General features: G+C 39.9%; 1 protein-coding gene across 1 annotated transcript in view; it reads right to left on the bottom strand.

Moving 5' to 3' along the window:
• dmgdh (dimethylglycine dehydrogenase) overlaps positions 1-23,427 on the bottom strand; it is a 113,661-nt gene that overhangs the window by 42,402 nt on the left and 47,832 nt on the right. Inside the window, exons 6-9 of the mRNA XM_073048217.1 lie at positions 14,288-14,536; positions 10,817-11,015; positions 6,830-6,999; positions 4,041-4,194 (exon numbers count right to left, since the gene is read on the bottom strand). Coding sequence (XP_072904318.1) covers positions 4,041-4,194; positions 6,830-6,999; positions 10,817-11,015; positions 14,288-14,536 — 772 coding nt within the window. The remainder of the gene's footprint in view (positions 1-4,040; positions 4,195-6,829; positions 7,000-10,816; positions 11,016-14,287; positions 14,537-23,427) is intronic.

Raw genomic sequence — 23,427 nt, 5'->3', positions numbered from 1 at the left:
ATAATGAAAGGGTGGAATGACCAAAGTTCCACTTTTCCTCACAAGTCCTGTTTTAATACATTTCTGTTTCCATAATCCAGATCTCAGAGTAATTCTTTTACAATTGATTCCTCCAAGAGGGCCACAACCTTGCTGTTGGGTTTGGAGGCTTGTGTGTCTCAATGACCTGGAGAGCTATGGTGGCTGCAGTCAAGGCTTCATGCTTTGACTCTTGGTAGGGTCACCCATGCCAAACAGGCCAAAGGGTAGAGGCCAGACTAAAAGTGGTCCACCGGTCCTCCAGGTTCAGAGGTTCAGCTCAGGGCTAGCAACCCTGACTGGTAAAACAAAATTGTTCTGGAGACAGCAATGAAGTATCCATGTACAGCTAGCTGAGTGCTATGGTAATCATAAGTCTCTACCCAGAACCTGCATGACTGACAGTAGTGAAGCTACTGACATGATGAAGGAAGCTCTGCACAGCACGAGAGCTGAAGGACCTTCAATGCTGCCCTATGGGCAACAACGTGAATACTCCTCGCAAGTTTCAAATGCACTCTTTTAGTAACATTCCAGACAAGGTTATTCTTTGCACTTCAATATGCACTGAGAAGGAGCTGAGATGATTGGCTTTATGATTTCCTACATGTAATTTGATTGGATATGTTTTCCGCCAGAAATGATAAAGCACAGCAGAAGAACGCATTCCATATTAAGTAAAAGGTACAATAGTTTTAAAAAAGTACTACAGTTGCTGAAAATATGACTGGGGACATATTTTGTCAGCATCTGTAGACAAACAGAATGACACACACAAAATGGAGGAACTCAGCAGGTTAGGGAGCATCTACAGAAATGAACAAAAAGGTGGGGGGGGCTAGAGGAAGAAGGACAAGCTAGAGGTAGATAGCTGAAGCCAGGTGGGTGGGGGAAGGGGTATGAATTGAGAAGCTGAGAGGTGCTAGGTTGAAAAGGTGAAGGGCTGGAGAAGGAATCTGATAGGAGAGAGTGGACCGTGGGAGAAAGGGAAGGAGGAGGGGCACCGGGGCAGGTGAGGAGAAGAGGTAAGAGGCTTGAGTGGGGAACAGAAGAAGAAGGAAGTGGGGGAAATTACTGGAGCAATCGATGTTCATGCCATCAGGTTGGAGGCTACCTGGACGAAATTAGAGGTTTTGCGTCTCCACAATGAGAGTGGCTTCTTCGTGGCAGAAGAGGAGACCACAGATTGACATGTTGGAACAGGAATGGGGATAGCAATTAAAATGGTTGGTCACCGGAAATTTTGCTTTTTGCAGAAGGAGAGGAGGTGCTCGAAAAAGTTACATCTGGTGTTTACATCCGGTCTCAGCAGTGAAGAGGAGGCCGCAACGGGAGCATTGGATACAGTAGAGAGCCCCAATAGCTTCACAGGTGAACAGAGGAGAGGGAGGAGGTGAATGGGCATGTGTACCATTCCTGTCACTTGCAGGGATATGCGCCAGGAGGGAGATTGGTGGTGAGGGAAAAATGGACAAGGGGATCACAGAGGGTGAAAACCCTGCAGAAAGCTGAGTGTTTGGGGAGGGGGGAGGTAAAGGTGGTAGGGACCTGCTGAAAATGGCAGAGGTTGCCAAGAATGAAGTGTTCGATGCAGAGTCTTGTGATGCAATAGGTGAAGACAAGAGGAAATCCATCCTTGTTAAGGCAGTGGGAAGATGGGCTGACCACAAACGGAGGACATGCGGGTGAGGCCAGCATCAATGATAAAGGAAGGGAAACCCTGTTCTTCAAAGAAGGACACCTCTGATGTCCTGGAATGGAAAGCCTCATCCTAGAAACAGATACGGCAGAGACAAAGGAACTGAGAAAAGGGAGTAGCATTCTTACAGGAGACAGGGTGGGAAGAGATGTAGTCAAGATAGCTGTGGGAATCAGTAGCTTTATAAAATAAATCGGTAGATAGCTTGTCTCCAGAGATGGAGACAGAGATCGAGAAAGGGGAGAGAGGTGTCAGAAAATGACCAAGTGAATTTAAGGGCAGGGTGGAAATTGGTGGCAAAGATGATGTTTTCTTCATTGGAACTGGAAAAGCGTAGAAATAAAGTAATTTTCAAAGGGGGAGAAACTAGAGAGTAAAAGGGAAAGTATGTAAGATGCTGGAGGCCAGGTCAGATTGAATGAAGAATACCGGCTGAGTGATAGAGGCCAGCAAGGAACAACAGGTACTGTATGCCTGGGCTGGTTTGATACAAAATAATAACAGTTGAAATTAAGTGGCAAAGAGATATAAAATAAAATTGAATGTTGGAATTATGAGACACAAAGCTAGAACATTTGATTATCTAGAGTGGTGAAATTTAGTGCCAAGCCCAGAAAGTTGTAATGTGGAGAGTCAGATCATGTCATAGATCTGATGGACCAAATGGCCTCCTTATGTGCCACAAGCAGATATGGGAAATATGAGATGCATGTTTCCCGAGTTCATGAAGAGCTATGCTGGGACAATGCAGGAGAGAGGTCAGATTGCGACTGGGACAGAGGAGTAAAGTGATCAGCAACTGTAAGCTGAGGGACGCTTCTTCATGCTGAAGGTAGATGTTCTGAGTGGGCATCCAATCTGGTTCAGGTCTATGCTCAAACGAAAGGGCATCAGCCTGTAATGCCAACTCCATCTCTCTGTCTCCACGGACTACCTGTCCTGCTGAATATTTCCAGCTTTTTCTGTTTTATTAGAGGAGACCACATTACAAACATGGGATGCAATATACTACATTTGATTAAATAAATGTAGTACTGCATACAGTTCCGGTCTATATTCGTTATAGGAAGAATGAGGGTGCAGAAGAGGTTTACCAGAATGCCTGCTATCATGAGAAGCTGGACAAAATTGGGTTGTTTTCTCTGGAGCAGCGGAAGGTGAGGGGAGATCTGATTGAGGTTTATAAGATTATGAGAGGCATAAGGGAGTATCTGTTTCCCAGGGTAGAAATGTCTAATACCAGGGGGCATGCATTGAAGGTGAGAGGAGGTAGGTTCAAAGGGGATGTGAGGGGTAAGTTTTTTACTCAGAGAGTGGTGGGTACAGGGAATGCGCTGCCTGGTATGGTGATAAAGGCAAATACATCAGAGGCTTTTAAGAGAATTGAGATAGGCAATGAATGTGAGGAAGATGGAAGGGTATGGACATTGTGTAGGCAGGAAGGATTAGTTTTTGGGTGTTTTTGATTTACTTTTTAGCTGGTTCAGCACAACATTGTGGGCCGAAGGGCCTGTTGCTGTGCGGTACTGTTCCATGTTCCATGTTCTCAATTACTACTTCCACTGGAAAGAGCATTTAGATGGAAAGGAGGGAATTAAAAAAAAGACAGGCGTTTCATTTCCTGTTGTTGTGTGGGAAGTTGCCTCGAGAAGGGAGGATCTGAGAATGACGGAGTGGCATCACAGGTGCCATTTACCATCAGCAGTGCTATCGACATCATCACCAATTTTCTGCACAAGATTTCCTACCTTCACGTGGAGAGCTCCCAAGTGGACTTCCAGGAGCAGGCTTATAAACATTTAAATAAATGTGACCTTGTTAGTTCACCTATGTAGCTGGCATTATTGCCCTATCACAAATATAGCAGCACTGATATCATGATAGAAAATACACCCACTCTATCTTTCCAGAAAATAGATTTTCTCCTTATTTAGCTAACAGAGTTGCAAAATTGATGTCTTTTTTCAGCTGACTGTATTTTCAAAAATTAATTAATATAATTTTATATTTGGACCAGTTTGTTGTTTAAACAATCCTTTGGTTTCCAGAGCATACACTTCTTTTAAGATAAAACTGTCACCTCTACCATGCATCTGGCTTTTAAACAATAAGCTGAATTGAGTCAGTGGCTTATAAAAGTTCTGGCTATGTACTGCGTCTATACACTGCCTTATTAAATCACTTTTTATCCTGCCAGCAATCTCTCAATACTGAGATGTTCATAGCGGACTGAAAGCTTGATAGTTTCTGCTGGATTTGTTTCTACGTGAATACACATGGGTTTAAACTGCCTCTAACACTCATTCACAATTGAGCCGCTTACCTGTATCCAGCGTCATCTCCAGGTTTGTAGAACCAATGTGGCTGCTCCCAGCCTGCATGGAAACCCATGGATGCCTTGTCTTTCAACGTTTCATAAATTCCACTTACTCTTTCTGTTGGCCGTCCTCCAAATCTCTCTTCTTTGGGATATCCAACTAAATAATAAATAAGAAAATCTGTCACACAATTTGCTAATACGTTGTTGATGATCCTAATATTGATAATTATATCATTCGTTTTAAACATGAACCACACTAAAATGCCAGTGTCAGTGCCACAGATTTGCTTGACTGACTTAATGTTTCAAATGCAAGTAGTTCTGCTGCAACGTGACAGTTGCATTCCTAAGAAACCCTGTGTTACAGAAAACTGCATTACAAAAACTATTGTGTACCAATGGGAAAAATAACGTTGGGGCTAGAGAGTTTCAGGTTCGTAATAACAAACCTTCTTTTTCCTGCAGGGTTTTCAATAATAAAGGTGTTTTTAATATGTGCAAGCTTATTTTGTTACTACAAGCTAAAAATACTTATGTCTGTATGTTATACTGTTTAATAGACTATCACTGCACAAGCACTGATGGAAGATATTGTTTGCCAATATCCAAAGGTAATTTTCATAAATTGCCTTCTGTGGTCAAACTGGCAACCTGTGCACTTTAGAGACAATGATTATTCAGGGGTTGGTTCCTATTCAAACTCGTGTTATAACCAATTTGACCTGTTTAATACAAATAGTGTTTCCCAATTCATCAATCACAATCACCAAGTCACCAGTTCACTTCTGAATACACACATTTTAACAGAAATACCTATAAGTTCTATTTTAATTTCAGATTGCCAGCAGCTGCAGTATTCCTCTAAATGATACTGTCTTTCTGTTTTCTTAACTATGTAAATCTCTCTCCTTGATCATCATTCAGTTTATCTTCCTGTCATATCCTTCCTTGATCTCTGCTACTCAGGGTTTAACAATTTCACTTTAACTTTACTTCATGCATACTTGAAAGGCAGGACTATATGTTTTGTCATAAAAATAACAGTTATGGATTTATGCTGACCTACATTAAAAGGAAATTTTTTTCAAAACGGATTCACAGAATTACAGAAATACCGCAGCACAGAAATTCCTATCTACTCTCTGTGAAATCAGTCCACTAGACTCATTCCCTTATCCTCACCAATGAGCCTACAAGGTATATCTTTCCTTTCAAATGGAGGGCTATATGGGAGGGAAGGGTTAGGTTGATCTTGGAGAATGTTAAAGGGTTTGCACAACATCAGGGGCTGAGGACCTTTTCTGAGGTGTACTGTACTAAATAGTGAGTTCTCTCTGAATGTCTGTACTACCCAGAGACCCTGTGCATTCCAGATCCATACTCACATTAAAAAGGTCTTCAAATGTCACTTTCTGCTCTCTTACCAATCTCCCTCATCCTAGTTCCTCTAATTTCTGGCCTATCTGTGAAAGGGGCTGGTTTGTCTATACCTATTCTGTCAAAATCCTTTTGCATTTTATTATTAAAATACCCACAACTCCTTCTCATTCAAAGAACAACAAATAAAGATACAACTGGCAGCAGGATATGAAAGCAATATAGTTGAAATAGCAGGAGATTTTCACTTCCCCATTACTGACTCATATAGCCTTAGTGTAGTGGACATGGATAGGATGGAATTTGTTAAATGCATCCAGGAAGGGTTTGTAAAGCAACATGTAGTGAACCCTACAAGAAGGGGTGTGGTGCTTGTCTTTATTTTAGGGAATGAGGATGGGCAAAGAGGTAGAAGTGTCTGTGGAAGAGGCATGGTAAGTCAGTTTGTACATAGATGGATCCTACAAATATTAATATAATTATTGACCAAACCATGTGCATGAATGCTAATTAGTGTTAGAAACATTGTCTTACTAAACATATGGTTTTAAGTGGAGAATTTTAATAAATAGATCCAAACAGTGTCAAAACATAACATCAGGTACAATAGTGCAAGGAAATTGGAAAGTAGATTGTAGACAGAAATAAATATGAATGGAAGCGAGCAAAGATACATGATTGACATTCTAAGAAGAATAAAGTGGAGATAATTCGATAGTAAAAATGTTTTAGAGTAGCATTTACAACAGTTTTAAACAATGTAAAGCCAAATGAAGTTGCACAACAAAGAGAGGAAAATTAGAAGGTAAAGGTGAGTACATTAACAAGCTTTTACATATGTATAAGTTCAAGAGGGTAGCTAGATGAAGTGTGCTTAGTATGCAAACAGTATTTTTGGATAAACTTGATCTTCACAACAAATTAAAATTCATTGAGAGGAATAATATAAAACAAAATGCTAAATTAGTTTTAAAAATGGGATTGATGTAGCATTCTATTTGAGATCAAGGATATTTGACCAAGGATATCAGAGACATGAAAAAATAGGACTCTACCCTCAAGATAAAATTGAACACTTCAAGCCTAATTAATCAGCCAAGCTGTCAATGAAGTGGGTACTGACTCATTGCAAACTTAACAAATGAGCTAACTCTAACCCAATAATGCTTTGACATTGTGACTTAAGTTCTTTATACTAAAAGATCTCAAAAGTCCAATTAAGAGCTTCAGTGCATAAATGCATGTCAGCGTGAAGATCCTTATATTTTTATTGTAATTATGAAACACAATCAAAAGTAGACATAAACCAAATAATCACTTCATATTTATTCCAATCTAATATTAAAAATACTAATTAAAATGATCAAAGATAACCTTATTCCATAGATATATCCAGTCCCAGCAATACCTCTTACCAATGTTGTTGAATCCATAGGATTCTCTTGCTTTATCAACTGCATAGCTGATTGTTGTCCATTTTCCAAAGCGATTGGGATCAATTTCTATCAGGTCATAATCAGGTTCTCCACCCATGATCCAATCAGTAAGATACTTTCCAATCCCACCTGCATGAATGATTCCATACCTGGAAATACAAACAGCTTTTCTTTGAATCAATTATACATTCTGTTCAATAGTTTAGCAGCATTTTCAATACAGGTCCCACTACCTTAAAACCTATCAGTTCTGGAGTCTTCTGATACATATCCAATTTCATTGGCAGATAGACTTGAGACGGTTAAAATATTTCATTTGTGATGGTACTGTTCAAGTGTGTCTGGGTAACCAGTGAGAGAATGGCCCACTGTTAGGACATCTTCACATAGGGAATAATGGGTGCAAATCTCTGGCATAGCCAGTAGATGTTCATATGAAATCTATTTAGCTCAGAAAATAGTAGCAAATGAAGGGGACCTTCAAGACTGACACACGCAGAGTAGTCAGGAATAACACACCTTAGATGAATGTTTCCAACAGGAACATTATTGTTCTTTGACAATAATGCACATTGGAGGTTCCATTACCTTCTGCTAGATGGCAATAGATTTTTTTCCCCATCCAGAGAAATTATTTCCCCTATCCTGTTGCTTCCTTACATAGTTGACCCACAGAGTATGGTAGAAGAAAGTCTTAAAAAACTTACAATACTCCCCTAGTCTGCATAACAAAGATATCCCACCTATTGCAACACTTCACCTAGTAGTCCACATCCATATTTACAGCTTTTACATTTTATTCTGCTCCTTGCTCTGCTGATCCAAAGATCTTAGTACTTGTTACCTAATGAGGAGTCAAAAGTATAATCAACAGAAGTCTAACAGCTAAGTTGTTTCTTTTGTCTTTGGGGAGAAGATAAGCATGATATCTTTGAGATCTCAAGGTCCATCAGGTAATGGTGGATTTGTTTAAAATTGGTTTTAGATTCTGTTGTCCAATATTTGAACTAGCTGGGTCAATATTCTAGAGAACTATTAATGATTAACTGGTCAATCTGTGTATTATGTGAAGCTGGATGGGTTAGATCTGACAACAGAAATTTGTGGTTCCTCATGCACATCAACAAAATTGCAAGTCAATGCCAAACATTAGTCCTAGCTTAACAAATAACAGGAAGTCATTGGGATCCATGTGCCAGTAAAATTATGCTGGCTCAGTTGATTAATCTTAAGCAACAACTACTTCCTTGGGAGGCTAATGAAATTTGGCATGTACTCATTGACCATTACTGATTTTTACCTGTGCACTGTAGAATGCATTCTATCTGAATGCATTATGACCTGGAATAACAACTGCCCTGCGTGTGACAAGAAGCTGCAGAGAGTTGTGGACACAGCTAGTACATCATGTAAATCAGCCTCTGCTCTATGGACCCTGTCTACACTTCTCACTGCCTCAGGTAAGCAGCCAGCATAATCAAAGATCCCATCCACCCCAGGCATTCTCTCTTCTCCCCTCTCTCATCAGGCAGAAGGTACAAATGTATGAAAGAATATACCACTTGCCTGTGCAAAATTGTTCACTCGAGCTCCTACAATCCAGCACTGAAATTCATGGATTAAGTCTCAACAATTTTTAAGTATCATATGAATGTTTGGCAAATGGACTTCCAGAAGACATCTCATAAAGACCGACTGATCCATTACTGGATACAGCTAAGAAATAATCTTGTGTCTTTGATTAAAAAGACATTAATGCAGGCATCTGTTTTAAGCTTTACCAATTATGCACAGATAACTCTCAAATATCCATACATGGGGGTCAATAATCAATAAAAATGGTCCAGTTTGCATGGAGGCCTGAACCCAGCAACATACTCAAAGATACTTTGTGGGCTTTGAGTAAAAATAGCCCTCAAAAGGCTGCCAGGTAATATTACATTAAGGATTCAATGTAACTGCACTCCAGCTTCTGGGACTGATGAAGAAAGTGACTATTCACCTGAAAGAAAAAAACTTCCACATGCTTACCCAGCTTCACTCTTCACCTTCTGCTTTTACTTCCTGCCTCTCACACTGATGCCAGAAAATCACCCGATGAAGGATAAGCAACCAGAAACCCTTCACTGATTTTCACCACAACATCTTGCTGGCCCTCTCACAGGACTTCAGAGATCAATCATCTTTTTTGATGTGTATTTTCAATCAGAATAACATAAACAAGATATGACATACATTCATTTCGAACTTTTTGGAAGAGTGAAGGGACCCTGCCATAAATCAAGATAAATAAAGATGAGCTTGACATTATGATAAATAACTTCCTGTTCAATCTTCAAACTGCAAGCTTCCAGGCTGCTTTATTCGACAAGGAGAGATAAATCCCTTTGCATTCTCTAGAATATCAAGCATGTTAAGATTATTGTATCATTTTCAATTATCTAACATGTCAACCTGCACTTCCGGGGTTTCTCATATTTATGTATAAGAGTGAACACATCTATGACTTTAACCACCTGGGTTTCCAAATCTTCCATTTCAATTGCTCTACTTCTGTCACCTTATCCACTTTCACATAAAATTCTGACAATGACAATGTCAGGTTCCTTTGAGAGTTCAAAATTTCAGTATAATGTATGAAGCCTATTGAAGAATGTAGTTTATTTTAAATACCTTGTGGTTAATTTGTACGCATACTAAAACTGATTGTGATATGCTGTGAATTTATGTTAAGATGAGAAACATCAGGCCCATGCAGACTGAAATCATGTATTAGAATCACACATGCATCACACCTAAGGGTCAGGAGTGGCTTGCCAATCACCCAGTCACACCCAAGTTGAAGTCTCTGGCAATTTATTGCACAGGAGCATTGGCTGAACTGAACACTGTGTTTGTGCTTGTCTGCCAGCTATTTAGTCTCACACTTCTGCTCTTTCTCCACCCACTTACATTTTGATTTAAAAAAAATATTTATTCAGCAATACAAAATCCATTTTACCGGGCAGTGCATTTCATTGGTAAAAGGCTTGTGAATCACATCCTTGATGCTACAATGAAGATTTGTTACTGATTTGTTGCTTATTGCTCGTATTTGACATTGGATCCTTGAGTCAAATCCATAATGCCATTTGCTAAAGGGACTTAAAATAGAAAAATGTAACATACTTTATGATTTTTAAAGGCTGTGATGAATTGTGCTCCATCATTCAATGGAGTGCGAGCCCACAACCTTCAGACTTAACAGCACAAGTCAGTGCTGACACCAGTACATTCTTTATTCACATTTAACACCCCAGCATGATCTGTGTATGGGATCAGAATAAAGCAATAGTTTCAAGTACTTACTAATTGGATTTGACACTAAATATGGTGAATCATATCTGATCAGAACTGTTGCATTTCAATTCCACATCAGGATGACATTCAATCATTAGATACTGATGGATAGAGGAGGTTAATGGGGACTGGTTTTAACTACCCTATCCTGTCAACTTAGAGAAACTAGCAAATTTCTGGAAGTGCCATGATTTCTTCGAAGCAGATAACATTTTCTGCTGTGTCTAAAATCAAAGTTCAAAGTTCATAGATAATCACCATATACAGACCTGAGATTTATTTCCTTGCAGGCAATCGCTGTTAATACAAAGAAACACAATAGAACCGATGAAAACTATACACAAGGAGTCAGACAAACCACCAATGTGCAAAAGACAACAAACTGTGTGCAAATACGAAAAAGAAAGAAAAAATAATAATAAATAAATAAGCAATAAATATCAAGAATATGAGATGAAGAATCTTTGAAAGTGAGGTCCATAGGTTGTGGGAACAGTTCAGTGTTGGGGTGAGTAAAGTTGAATGAAGTTGTCCCCTCTGGTTCAAGAGGCCGATGGTTGAGAGGTAATCATGATTGAATTAAAATTTAATGATAATGATTGAATAGAAATAGATTGAGGTACCTACCCAAATCCAATGGCCACCCAATAGTTCCGTACACCTTGGTGTGGTCCAGCCATAGGAAGTATATCTGGTGTGTATGTGATAGGTCCTGATATTATGTTAGTTATGTCTGCTTTTTTCAAAACTGGGACCATATCCATAGCACATTCAACATTATCCATGATTCTATCCAAATCCGATTCAAAAAGTTCCTTTCCAAACCCTGGAATAGATCATCATACAGGAACATTTGAGTATTTATAGATTATGACACATCTGCTATGTGAATCACAAAAATTTTAATTCTGAATGTGGTTGACATGCAACGTGGTAAAAAAAACTCAGTGCTTTCATACAGATTATAGAGTCTCATATTGATGGGACCCTGTAGTGCTCAATCTTCAAAGTTGTTTATCAATGCTTGCTTACATTTGGACACTATCAAGGGCAGAAATCAGTTTACAGCTCACAAAATTACTGCTTTGAATTAAAGCTGCTAGCAACAATCAGGTCATGTTAGAGTGACAGTGGGAACTGAGTTAGATCAAAGTTGTCTGAGAGTGCCAGTTCTAGTCAAGGCTTTTATTGGTAGGATAGGACAGTTGTTGGATTCAGGCCAGAAAAAAGAAACTATGTCTGCTTACTTCAGCCTCATCCCAAATCACACAATGATTATGTCTAAACAGTAAACATCAGCTGTGTATTGTACTTCATTTAACTCTATTCAAGTAAATACTGATGTACTGATGGAGAGATTATTTCTATTTCTACAAATCACACTAGACAATTTCATTACAGTAATTTTACAGTTCATAGTGAGTCCTTGGGCTGGCCAGTGGTGCAGTGGCATTAGCACTGAATGGTCCAGAGTTCGAATCCAGCCAGGTCCCAACCTGGGCAGTGGCTGTATCTACGCGGAAGAAAGCCCTGGCAGTCTACCTCTGTATCTTTCCATGAAAACCCTGTCCGTAGGATCGCCATGAGCCGATGACAACTCTACTACACGTGTGCAATCATCTCTGCCTCACCACCAGCAATCTCAGCATCTTACAATGCCCTAGGTAAGTTGGGCATTGTGTGGCAACTTTGCATGGCAAAGTCATTATTTCTAGCATTCTACAATGTTCTGTCATGGCCGACTCCGTCCACCTCTCCAGCCTTCCAAAATAAGCTGTTTCAATCTTTGATGCCTGACTTTACAATGACCTAAGGTTTCTACTTTGTGTCCTTTTCATCAAAAAGACCACCGCCTTGCACTTCTGTAAGAACACACTTCTCCATCCTTGCCTGAGCTTCTGCTGCTTATGACTTGAGCATATTTATGTTATCTTCAAACTCAAATGCTCCAGGTTTGCTGACTAATCTCCCATTTTCCAATTCACATAAAATTAAGTCCATTCAAATATCTGCTGCCCAGAAATAAATGTACAATGGCCTAGAAATTGGATTTGGGAGATGAAGATGTCCATGGATTATATGTTAAGCCACAGTGCTATTTACACACGATCAAAATGTTTTTTGGATCAGAAAACTGAGATCTGTGATTTCTGTTTTCATTCACAGTTAAGGAAGGAAGCAATCATGCACAAGGCAGGAACAGTCCTTACAGGGTCTCCACTAGAACATTTGTGTCTTGAACACTCAGTGAGATAAAGGACCAGCTTCTGTCAATGTTTTGGGTCGAGATGCTTGATCAGGACTGATGATAAGTGACTTGATGAAAGGTGTTGTCTCGAAACTTCGACTACTTATTTCCCTCCATAGATGCTGCTTGATCTGCTGACTTTCTCCAGCATTTTGTGTGTGTAGCCCAAGATTTCCAGCATCTGCAGAATCTCTTGTCTCTCTGTGGGCCAGTTTCTGTGTTGTGAAGTATCTCTTTATGTCTCTGTTGTCTGTGATTCCCACAAATGGTTTATAGGTGCTGCCTGTTTACTGATAGCTCTAATTAAAAAAAACATAATATCTGTGCACACTGGATCTATGATCTGTAGGACTGGCCCACCTACTGCACAATGCCTTAACGGGCAGTTACATAGTGTGACTGTCCCCCATCACACCATGCTTCCCTATTTGAACCTTTCTATCTGCAAATTCACCCCTCAGTCCTGATTTTCCTTCTCTCTTTCTATTTTACTCCCTCCCTGTCTATGTTCCCTCGGCTCCTTGACGGCCTATATAGCTGCAGGGAGAATTTACTTTAACATCCCTGATCCACCTGCGTACAAATCAGATGACAAGCCTGTTTTTCGGACACACAAGTTCTATCCTTTGCAAACGGGAAGAAATTGCAATAGGGAATTCTTAAATTGAGGACATCAGAACTTTGTGTCCATTTTGGTGACCCTGATTTTGTATTTAGCACAGCAGCAGCAGAACCACCCCTCCCCCCCATTTTGCTCACTAGAAATGGGTGAAATCTGATTTGTTGACCAAAATGTTGTCAGGATGTTGTCCAATACTGGCACCTGAACTACCAAGAATAAGCATTTCATCCACGGGTTCAAATGTGTTAAATCCACATTTGTTGAACTCTGATATCCTAGACATTCCCAAACTTATTCATAGCGCCACTGGTACCTAGATCATCAACCATCTAAGTCCTAAACTTCCCAGTTCCCTTCTTCACTGGCTACTATTCACCTTTAATGCTCTCCTTAAAATTACCCACTGGCCAGGCTTTCAGTATTCTATCATATTATTTCCTGCTTTGGCTTGGTATCAAACTATGAGGATGCTCCACTTAAGTGATTTGAGTCATTTTACCACCTTAAAGGAAAAGAAATTAAACTAACTATTATAAAAAACAAAGTTTTGGAAATACCCAGCAGGTTAGGCGGCATTCAAGTAGCAGCAGGGTGAACAAGATAATTTGTTGGGGTTCCCAGAAGAGTTGAGAACAGGGAGTTGATCAAAAAGAGCTAAATGAATAAGACTGGGGTGGGCAAGCTAGGGTTTGACAATCAGTGCTGGGTGTATGTCAGTTATTGGGGGCTGAACAGAGGTAGACTGTCTTGAGGGGTATGGTGCATGAAGGGGGTAACTGAGGTAGTAGTTGGAATGGTTCCTAATCAAGGCTGTGGGAGGTTGAAAACTTCCTTGAAGGACCAGGGAAATACTTGTATTCCTCCTGGATCACAAAGAGCTTTGCCAATATTCTGACCCCTTCACCATCGCAAGCGGTTCTGACAACCTAACATCATTTTTCAATTTTTAACCCAACCCAACACCAAACCCATGGGGGGGGGGGGTGTGAATGGGCAGATCTGCTTTGTAGGTTAACAGCAGCAAAATCATTAAATAGTATTATTTAATAAATAAGTTCACCTTATCTAGTGAAAAGAAACTTCCCACATTATTACCTTAATTTAATGCATATTTCAATGTTCACATATAATGTATATAAACATCAAGGTATTATTTACTCCTTCAATGTTTGTATACACTACAGCATGTCACTGATATATTACATCAGTTTATAACATCTTCCTTTACCTGGTGGGACACCATCTGTTAACCAAGAGTCCTGTATCATCATCTTCTCCTTATCTTCATAAGGACCAAATAGTAGACCATCACGTTCTTGGCGAAGATAGTATGAGCCTTCCAGGTCACGGAGAACAGGAAGCTCATGTTTCAGTGATTTCACCTCTGGAATTGTTGACGTGATGACATACTGATGGTGGACAGGGACAAGAGGGTGATCCAACCCAATCATCTTTCCAACTTCACGGGCCCAAAATCCTACACCAAAAGCAACGGGAAACATTAGCTCTAACTTTTCCTTAATCACAACCAATGTGACAGAAGTGCTGAGTTACCAAAAAAAAAATACCTACAGATTAGCACAGCCTGGAGTGAATACTTAACAGTTGATAAGCAAACTTCAAAGTATATTAAAAATTGTTAAATAAGATTATAGTTTTAAATGACTGTACTATCTGAGAGCTTTAAATTTCTCAGAGATTAATTGAATGGAAAAAGAGTAGCATTTACCTAAACAAATTAAACACAGGAAATTGCTTGAGAAGAGCTCACAGTGCTTTAACCAGCTGTAGTTGTTAAAAAACAACATGCCCTTATAATGTAACATTTCAATTCTGTCATTCCAATAATCCAGAACTTAATTTTATGAACCTGGCATCAAAGTGATGTATATATAGAACTCTAAATCTCTTCCGTTCTCCATTCTTCCTGGACGTTCATCATATAAACCTGATTGGTTTGTATCCTCTCTTACTGAAGTTGTAATAGTACATTTAATGAATCAGGCTGCTCCCCTTCTCCTGGCCTTTCAAAGGTCTGATGAGATGGATGATTTAACTCTCAATTATGATTAGCTTGCAACCATTTCTCAGAATGCTGTACTCTCAGGAAGCAAATCAGAAGCCTTAAGATTACTTAAGGAAACACTTGATTTTAAAAAAATGTGGCTTCCCTGTCATAGGTATTTCATCTGGACATGTTAAATACTGCAAAGGCTGTCAAATTTCTTTTCCCTTCTTCCCCATATTTAAATCAACAGTGCTGACAAGTGGTAAAATTAAAATAGCAGGGGTGGCACCAACAAGAAGGAAGTGCCAGCTGATGATCTGCCCAGCTAAATTGCATTCAAAGCTGAATTATGCAGGCAGCCATCTTCACATTTCCAGAACAAGGAGAGAAGAAGACCACATTGTTCTAACATTTATTGCTACTGTTACTCTTTGCTGGTAAGTGACCCAGTTACAGGGTACGTAACACTACTAGCTACCAACTACAGGAGATGTTAACTTTAGGGTGTAGATTTTCAAAGGTGCATGCAGCTCAAGCTAGCAGAGGTGGAAAACCTACGGCACACGTGCCCAAGATGGCACATGCAAAAATTTTGTTGGCACGTGGCATGTAGTGCGGCCCCTCGATTCTTTAAAACCGCCCTTAATAAAAAGAATCACAATGATCATCTTTACTGCCAAATGAAGCAGTGAATGATATTTTGCAGCCCAAGAGATGTTTTCACAGGAAAAGGTTTGCGCTAGCTTGCTGCCAGCTAGATGGTTGCAAGAACACATGGTGTTGGATGATAGATATTGTTTTGAAATCCTTGCAGACCTGGAGTACACATCAGTATCTGGACAGTAAACAACTGAGCCATTTGGCATTGATTTCAGTCTGCTTATATTTTTTCTTCTGTCGTTTCTGATTAACACTGGGTATTCAGTGATAATAAAAGCAAATACATACTGTATGTAGTTTAGTACCACCGTGGATATTCATGTGAGTAATTGTTTGCAGTGTTGAACTTAATCAAGTCTAATTACCGAGGCAGACTTACTGAGGAAACTGGCGTTATTTGTATAGCTCTCAAAACAACCACATGTAAGCTGGATATAAAATGTCAGTGCAGCAACGAAAGGTTCACTGAATGTTAGGTGTATTTGTTTTTCTTTCCTTTATGTTTAATGAATATGCCCCAAAACTTAAAATTTCACATTCACAATTCTTATGCTATATATGAGGTGCTATTTAAAAATTACATTATTTTCAATAGAATTTATAAAGATAAACGTTAATTTTTGAACAGCAACACACATAAAATGCTGGAGGAACTCAGCAGGTCAGGCAGCATCTATGGAAAAGAATGAACAGTCCACATTTCAGGCCGAGACCCTTCTTCAGGACTGAGAGGAGAGGGGAGATGCCAGAATAAAAAGGTGGGTGCAGGGGAAAGAGGTTAGCTGGAAGGTGATAGGTGAAGCCAGGTGAGTGGGAAATGTCAAGGGTCAGAGAAGAAAGAATCTGATAAGAATGGAGAGTTGACAATAGAAGAAAGGGAAGGAGAAGGGGACCCAGAGGGAAATAATAGGCAAGTGAGAAGAACAGGTTATCTAACATGCTTCATATATTTTAATCTGTCTCTGTTACACTTTTATTAACAGCACAACAATGAATACACATAAATAAGCAATAGGATTCATCCTTTCTCCTTAAAACTGTCCATAATTTTTGTTCCTAATTCACTGATCAATGATCATCTCTGTTCAAAATTATCAAAGCACATGACATGTTTTTTTAGAAGATTAACACCAATATAGGCACACAGTCTCTAAAAGGTTCACCAACACTGACTAGGAGCATATTAAGATTACTCATCATGCTTTAGTAATCTTACAATCTGTGGTGAACTACATATACCTGTCTGGACACGCCCCCCCTGCTGACTGCTCCTGTGGCTCCTCCCACGGACCCCCTGCTGACTGCTCCTGTGGCTCCTCCCACGGACCCCGGTATAAAGACAACTGGAGGCATAGCTCCGGCCTCAGTCTCCAGGATGTTGAGTGATGGTCACTTGCTGCTTGTTCTTTCTTCCAGCCAATAAAAGCCTATATCTCGCCTCACGTCTCTGAAAGTTATTGATGGTGCATCACAATCTTAATTATCAAGAGTGTTTGTTCAGATAGCTCAGTGGAAAAGTACACACAGTGTCCACTTTATTAGAAACCTCCTGTAGCTAATAAAGTGGTTACTGCATGTATGTTCTTTGTCTTCTGCTGTTGGATCCCATTCATTTCAAGGTTTTAATGTGTTGTGCATTCAGAGATGCTCTTCTGCACACCACTGTTGTACCATGAGGTTATTTGTGTTACTGCTGCCTTCTTGTCAGCTTGAACCAGTCTGGCCATTCTCCTCTGACTTCTCTCGTTAATAAGGCATTTTCACCCACAGAACTGCCACTCACTGGGTGTTTTTTTTGTTTTCCGCACCATCCTCTGTAAACTCTAGAGACTGTTGTGCATGAAAATCCCAGGAGATCAGCAGTTTCTGAGATGCTCAAACAATCTGGCACCAACAGTCATTCCACAAAGTCACTTACATCACACACCGTTCCCATTCTGATGTTTGGTCTGAACAACAACTGAACCTCTTGACCATGTCTGCATGCTTTTATGTACTAGGCTGCTGCCACATGATTGGCTGACCAGATATTTGCATTAACGAGCAAGTGTACAGGTGTACCTAATAAAGTGGCCACTGAGTGTACTTTCACCTGTGTTTGTTTGAATTTCAATAGAAATATGTAAGTTTGCTGGAAATGAGCAATGTTTTCAAAGATGCTTTCAGGAAGGATTATCAGCTAATGTCCCTCAATTATCATTTACGAAAGCAGACAAAGGCACCTTCCCTTCTACGGCAAATGTGGGAAATGTAACATGCTACAATCATTTTGGATACCGTCTGAGACAAGGTAATAACACACCACCAGAGCTACCAAGGACAGCAAGCTTTACTTCAGTATGCCTCAGCGCATGATATTTATATACTCAGTGCCTCAGAATATTTTCTACCAGCTGTGTATATATATTTTTGACTGGTGTATAAGCTAATCAAGTAGCCCATTAACCCCTCTGAATATTCTGTAAAATAATACTATAGAAAACTACCACTGAATAAGTGTGTTATAGCTGCTTTCAGGGTCCTGGGCAATAATGGACAAGATGTGATACATGCTCAGTGTGCGTTTTCTCTGGCTGCTCCGGTTTCCTGCCACATTCCAAAGACCTAATTGCTGGTGTTGTTAAGTTGTGGGCCTGTTATGTTGGCTCTGGAAGCATGGTGACACTTGCTGGCTGCCCCCCAACATATCCACAGACTGTTGGTCGTTGGTGCAAATGACCCTTTCACTGTATGTTTCAATGTTTTGATGACTATGTCACAAATATAGTCAATCTTTAAAAATGTTTATCTTTGAGTCACCAAGGTGTAGCAGGCTATGCAGGCAAGGTGGACTGGTATGGATTATTACCGTGGTTAGCATGGACGTGATGGGACAAAGTGCTTGTTTCTGTGCTGCAGGCGACCTCAAAAATAAAATACAAAATGAAGAGCTCTTCCCTGCTGCTGGATTTCTTCCTTTGTGAAAATCCTTTGCCCTGGCAAACAAAACATCAGTGAACTGAAGTATGCTGCACTTTGTAAACATGTTGATATTGACAGGTCACAAACACGAGAGCATCTGCAAATCCGGGAAATCCAAGGCAACGCACACAAAATGCTGGAGGAACTCAGCAGAACAGGTACCATCTATGGACATTGACACTGAGACCCTGATGAGGTCTCAGCCGAAACAGCGACTCTTCACTCTTTTCCATAGATGCTGCCTGTCCTGCCGAGTTCCTTCAGCATTTTGTGTTGTTCTTTTTGACATTGACAGGTCAGCACTGAGAAAGACTGAGAGGAGCTGTTCTGAAACAGGTTCGAATATGACTTTTAGTGCCATGTTGAAGTCCACCTACTTCATTCCATGCTTGAAGGACAGACTGTTCTGATGTGTTCTGATGTCCTTGGACATCCATTCCGACTGAAGGTCTGTTTATGCATACATTGCAGTAGAGTTGGGTTGAGTGAATCCATGTCTATTTAGGTGATCATGTGTTTACCCAACTAACCAGATCTTCCCTTTAACCCTGAGTTCACCTCCTTATTTTTTCAAAGTACTGAAATTTCATATTTCTAAGTTCAAATTTCAAAGTGAACTTATTATCAAACTACATACTATACATTACCATATACAGTACTATCTTAAGATTCATTTTCTTGCAGGCATTCACAAGAAAATACAGTAAAATTTAATGAAATAACTATATATAAACAGTTGAACACTGACAAACAACCAGGACAGAAGACGACAAACCATGCAAATAAAAAAAATACTGGGAACAAGAGTAGTAAAGAGCCCTTGAAAGTGAGGCTGTAGGTCATAGATTCAGTTCATGAAGTTAGCTGGTTCAGAAGCCTGGTGGCTTCCTGAACCTGGAGGTGTGAGACCTACAGCTTCTGTACATCTTGCCAGAATCTTGCCAGTAGTGCAAAGGGAGCCTGAACTAAATGGTGGCCAACACCCATGCGGGGGAGTTGATCAATGATTTGGATCAATACCCTTCACCTGTGCTGAAAGAGGGGAGATTCCAGCATAAAAAGCTGGAAGGAAGGGATGAATATTATCCTCCTGTTCATCCAACACTTCGCGTATCATTCCAGATTCCAGCACCTGCGGTCCCTTATGTTTCCTACTTTCTTAACCGTGTCTGTGTCAAGCAGTTGACCATCCAATTTCCCCTGTGCCACATGTCATTGATAAATTCTCTCTCTTGCTTTCTTCTCTGGTACTGTAATATCTTCAGATCTGCTGATTTCATACCTCTCCAGAAAAGAAACCTTCAGTCCACACAAACCACAAATCAGGTCTATCCATTCTGTCTGAGTACTGAAAGTTCTCTCTTACTATAGTCAGTAATGGCATTCTGTGTGTGTGGGACAAAGATAACTCCTCCTCATTCATCCTGGCCCTTCACAAACCTCGATTCAAGATTGATTCCTGCAATGAAGATTTTTTTAATATAAGAAAAGACTAAGTTAATTAAGCAACACACACAAAATGCTAGTGGAATACAGCAGGCCAGGCAGCATCTATAGGGAGAAACACTGTCGACATTTCGGACCGAGTCAGGGCCTGCTGTGTTCCACCAGCATTTTGTGTGTGTTGCTTGAATTTCCAGCATCTGCAGATTTCCTTGTGTTTGTAAGTTAATTAAGCCTGTAGTCTCTGGAATGTAGAACAATGAGAGATGAAGTATTTGCGACAGAAATGATTCAGGGGGAGAGGGGCTTAACAGAGTAGATGTCAAGAGAATCCTCTTCCCACCTCAGTTTCAACAAACTTGGTGATCCTGCACACATCTCATTATGTTCCTATATATCTGTCTTGTCCATACGGCATCAACTGTCACCACTGGGCTATAAATGTGCAGGAGCAGTGTGTGGTTAAGTGCCTTGCTCATGCTACCGTGGCTGAGGCTCGAACTAACAACCTTCAGATCGTTAGCCCAAAGTCTTAACCACGCGCCAAAAGTTATAACCAGAGAATCAAATCTAATTGCTTCTCTTCCTGAGTCCATATTACTACTTCTTGTAACCAGTGTGGATATGTCTTGGTCTTCTTGTCCTATCTCTCACTTAAATATTACATCTTAACAACGTTATCTGAAAACACAGTGACCTGGAATTTCTGTGTAAGTTAAAGCTGAGATGCACAGAATATTCTTGGCAGTCTTATTCTGTTATCCTAAAATCCACCCCAGTCTTAAACATACAAAATAACACAACATTCATTGTTCACACGGATCGGATGACCACTTCGCAGTCAGCCCATAATAGTGAGCCTGAGCTTCTGGTTGTCTGCCATTTTAATTCATCATCCCTCTCCCACTCTGACCTGCCTGTCCGTGGCTTCCTGCACTGTTACAATGAGGCCCAACTTAACAACACTTCAATTTTAATCGGGCACATTGCAGCCTGCAGCACTCAGTGCTGAATTCTCCAACTTCAGATACCTTGCTCTTTCTTTGTCTTTGTATAAGCACCTGTCATTTGTACATTCTGTTCTTCTTCCTCTTTTTTTCTTTCATTTGTATATTCCGGCAGCTCAGCACATCCTAGAAGGTCATCGATATGATGTAAACCAGTCTTCACAACATTAGCAACACATCACACAGACTAAGGAGTCCATTCACCCTATTTTTGACATTCCCTTTATTCCACCATTGCCTTCAACCACCTTCTCTGCTATCCCGACCTGTTTGCTTTCTCTCTTTCTCAGTTGTGATAGGTCTTCAATCTGAAGTTTCATACATCTGTAACATGATTTCCCAACTTTTATACACAATGCCATGACCTATACAGGCAAGGATTCGCTACACTTTCTTTACCATCCTATCAACTTGTATTGCACTTGGGAGCGATAGACTTGACCCCCACTACCCTGCCCTATTCTAATGCTTCTAAAAGCATCCTGCCATTTACTGTGTCTTACCCCTTACTTTTGACATTACTAAGTACAACTCACACTTGTTTACATTAAATTCCTTCTGCAATTTTTCTGCTCAAATTTCCAACTGATCTACATCCTGCAGTATCCTTTGACAAACTTCCTCACTATCTGCAATTCTACTATTTTTGTATCATCTGGTAACTCATTAATCAGACCAACCATGTTTTTGACAAAATCATTTATATGCATTATAAACAATAAACGTTCAGAGAAATCTAGTCAAAATAACATCTCTCCACCTCTATCCTCTGCTTTGTATGACCAAATCAACTGTGAATCAACATATCAACTCACTTGGATCCTATAATGCTTTACTAAAATCCACGACAACTTCCTCCCTTACTCATCAATCATCTTTGTATCTTCTCAAAAAATTTAATCAAATTTTAAAGCCATGACTTCCCCTGCATAGACCTACGCTGACTTCCCCTAATAAGTCCACATCTTTCAAATTGCAAGAAAATCCTATCCTTCAATTTTCCAATTATTCCTCTTCTATTGTTTAAGGCTCACTGGCCTATAATTTTCTGAATTATCCCAATTGCCCTTCTTGAACAAAGGAAAAGACATTGGCTATCCCCCAGACTGCTGGGACCTTGCCTGTGCTTAAAGAGGATACAAAGATATCTGTCAATGTTCAGCAATGTCCTGCCTTGTTTACTTCAGTAACCTAAGATTTCATCAGGGTCAGGAGACTTATCTCCCTTCATGTTCATCAAGAGAGACAACGTCTCCTCTTTCTTCATGTAAACATGCCCTGGAATATACACAGAGCTCTTCTTGATCTCACTTCAACCACGCCCTTCTCCTTGGTGGATATAGCCATTCGAGTGTGAGTGTGACTGTGCGTGTGCAAGTGGGGGGAGGGTGGTTAATGTTTCTCTCTGAATGACTTTCATATTCTTTCTTTGTTTCGTGTCTATCTGGAGAAGACAAATACCTCACCCAGTTCCTTTGGATCCAGGCATAAATTCCCTCCTTTGTCCTTGAGTGGAAATACCCCTTCCCTAGCTTCTCTCTTATTTTGTAATATATGCATAAGACACATTGTCAAGGATATGTCCTGGTCCCTCTCAGTCCCCTTGATTCTTACTTTAAGTTCCTTCCTGCTTTCTTTATATTCTTACAGCATTGTCCGATTTTAACTTTCTAAACCTTACACATAAATCCTTTTATCTTTCTGACTAAACTTAAAATTTCTTGTCATCCAAATTTCCAGAGCCTTGCCACCCTTTTTTTCATCTTCACATGAACATGCTTGCCTTGATTCTAACCAGCTAACTGTTAAAGAGCTCCCACAAGTCAGATGGGGATTTACACAATAACAGGGGTCCCCAACCTATTCTCCGCACTGCCCGTCTTATATTGTTATAATTCCAATTTGGCACTTTACCTGATGTCCAGTCTTATTCTTATTCAATCTGTCATTAAATTTACAATATTAAGATCACTGTTGTCAAAATGCTCTCTTATTGAAAGTTTTCTCACCTGGCCAAGTTCATTTCCCACTGTATGTTCTGGCATGGTCCCCTCCCTGAAAGGACTACCTAATTCCTTTGCACTTTATTCTTTCTAAATGTAAGCACTTGCTGAGGATTACCTTTTGAAATGCCAAGGCTATTACCTCTAGAATTTTGTCTCTTCCCTTTGAAAACTTATATCTGAAGTCTAATTTTTCACCGTGTGCCCAAACATATTTTTATGAAGCTTTGTGTCAAAATTAGAAATTTAATGAAGTACCTTGGGACATTATGTTCTGCTAAATAAA

This window comes from Hemitrygon akajei, chromosome 6 (assembly GCF_048418815.1).
Source record: "Hemitrygon akajei chromosome 6, sHemAka1.3, whole genome shotgun sequence".
Taxonomy (NCBI): Eukaryota; Metazoa; Chordata; class Chondrichthyes; order Myliobatiformes; family Dasyatidae; genus Hemitrygon; species Hemitrygon akajei.
Note: the sequence above shows the minus strand (reverse complement) of the source record. Positions and strands in the feature narration are given on the sequence as shown.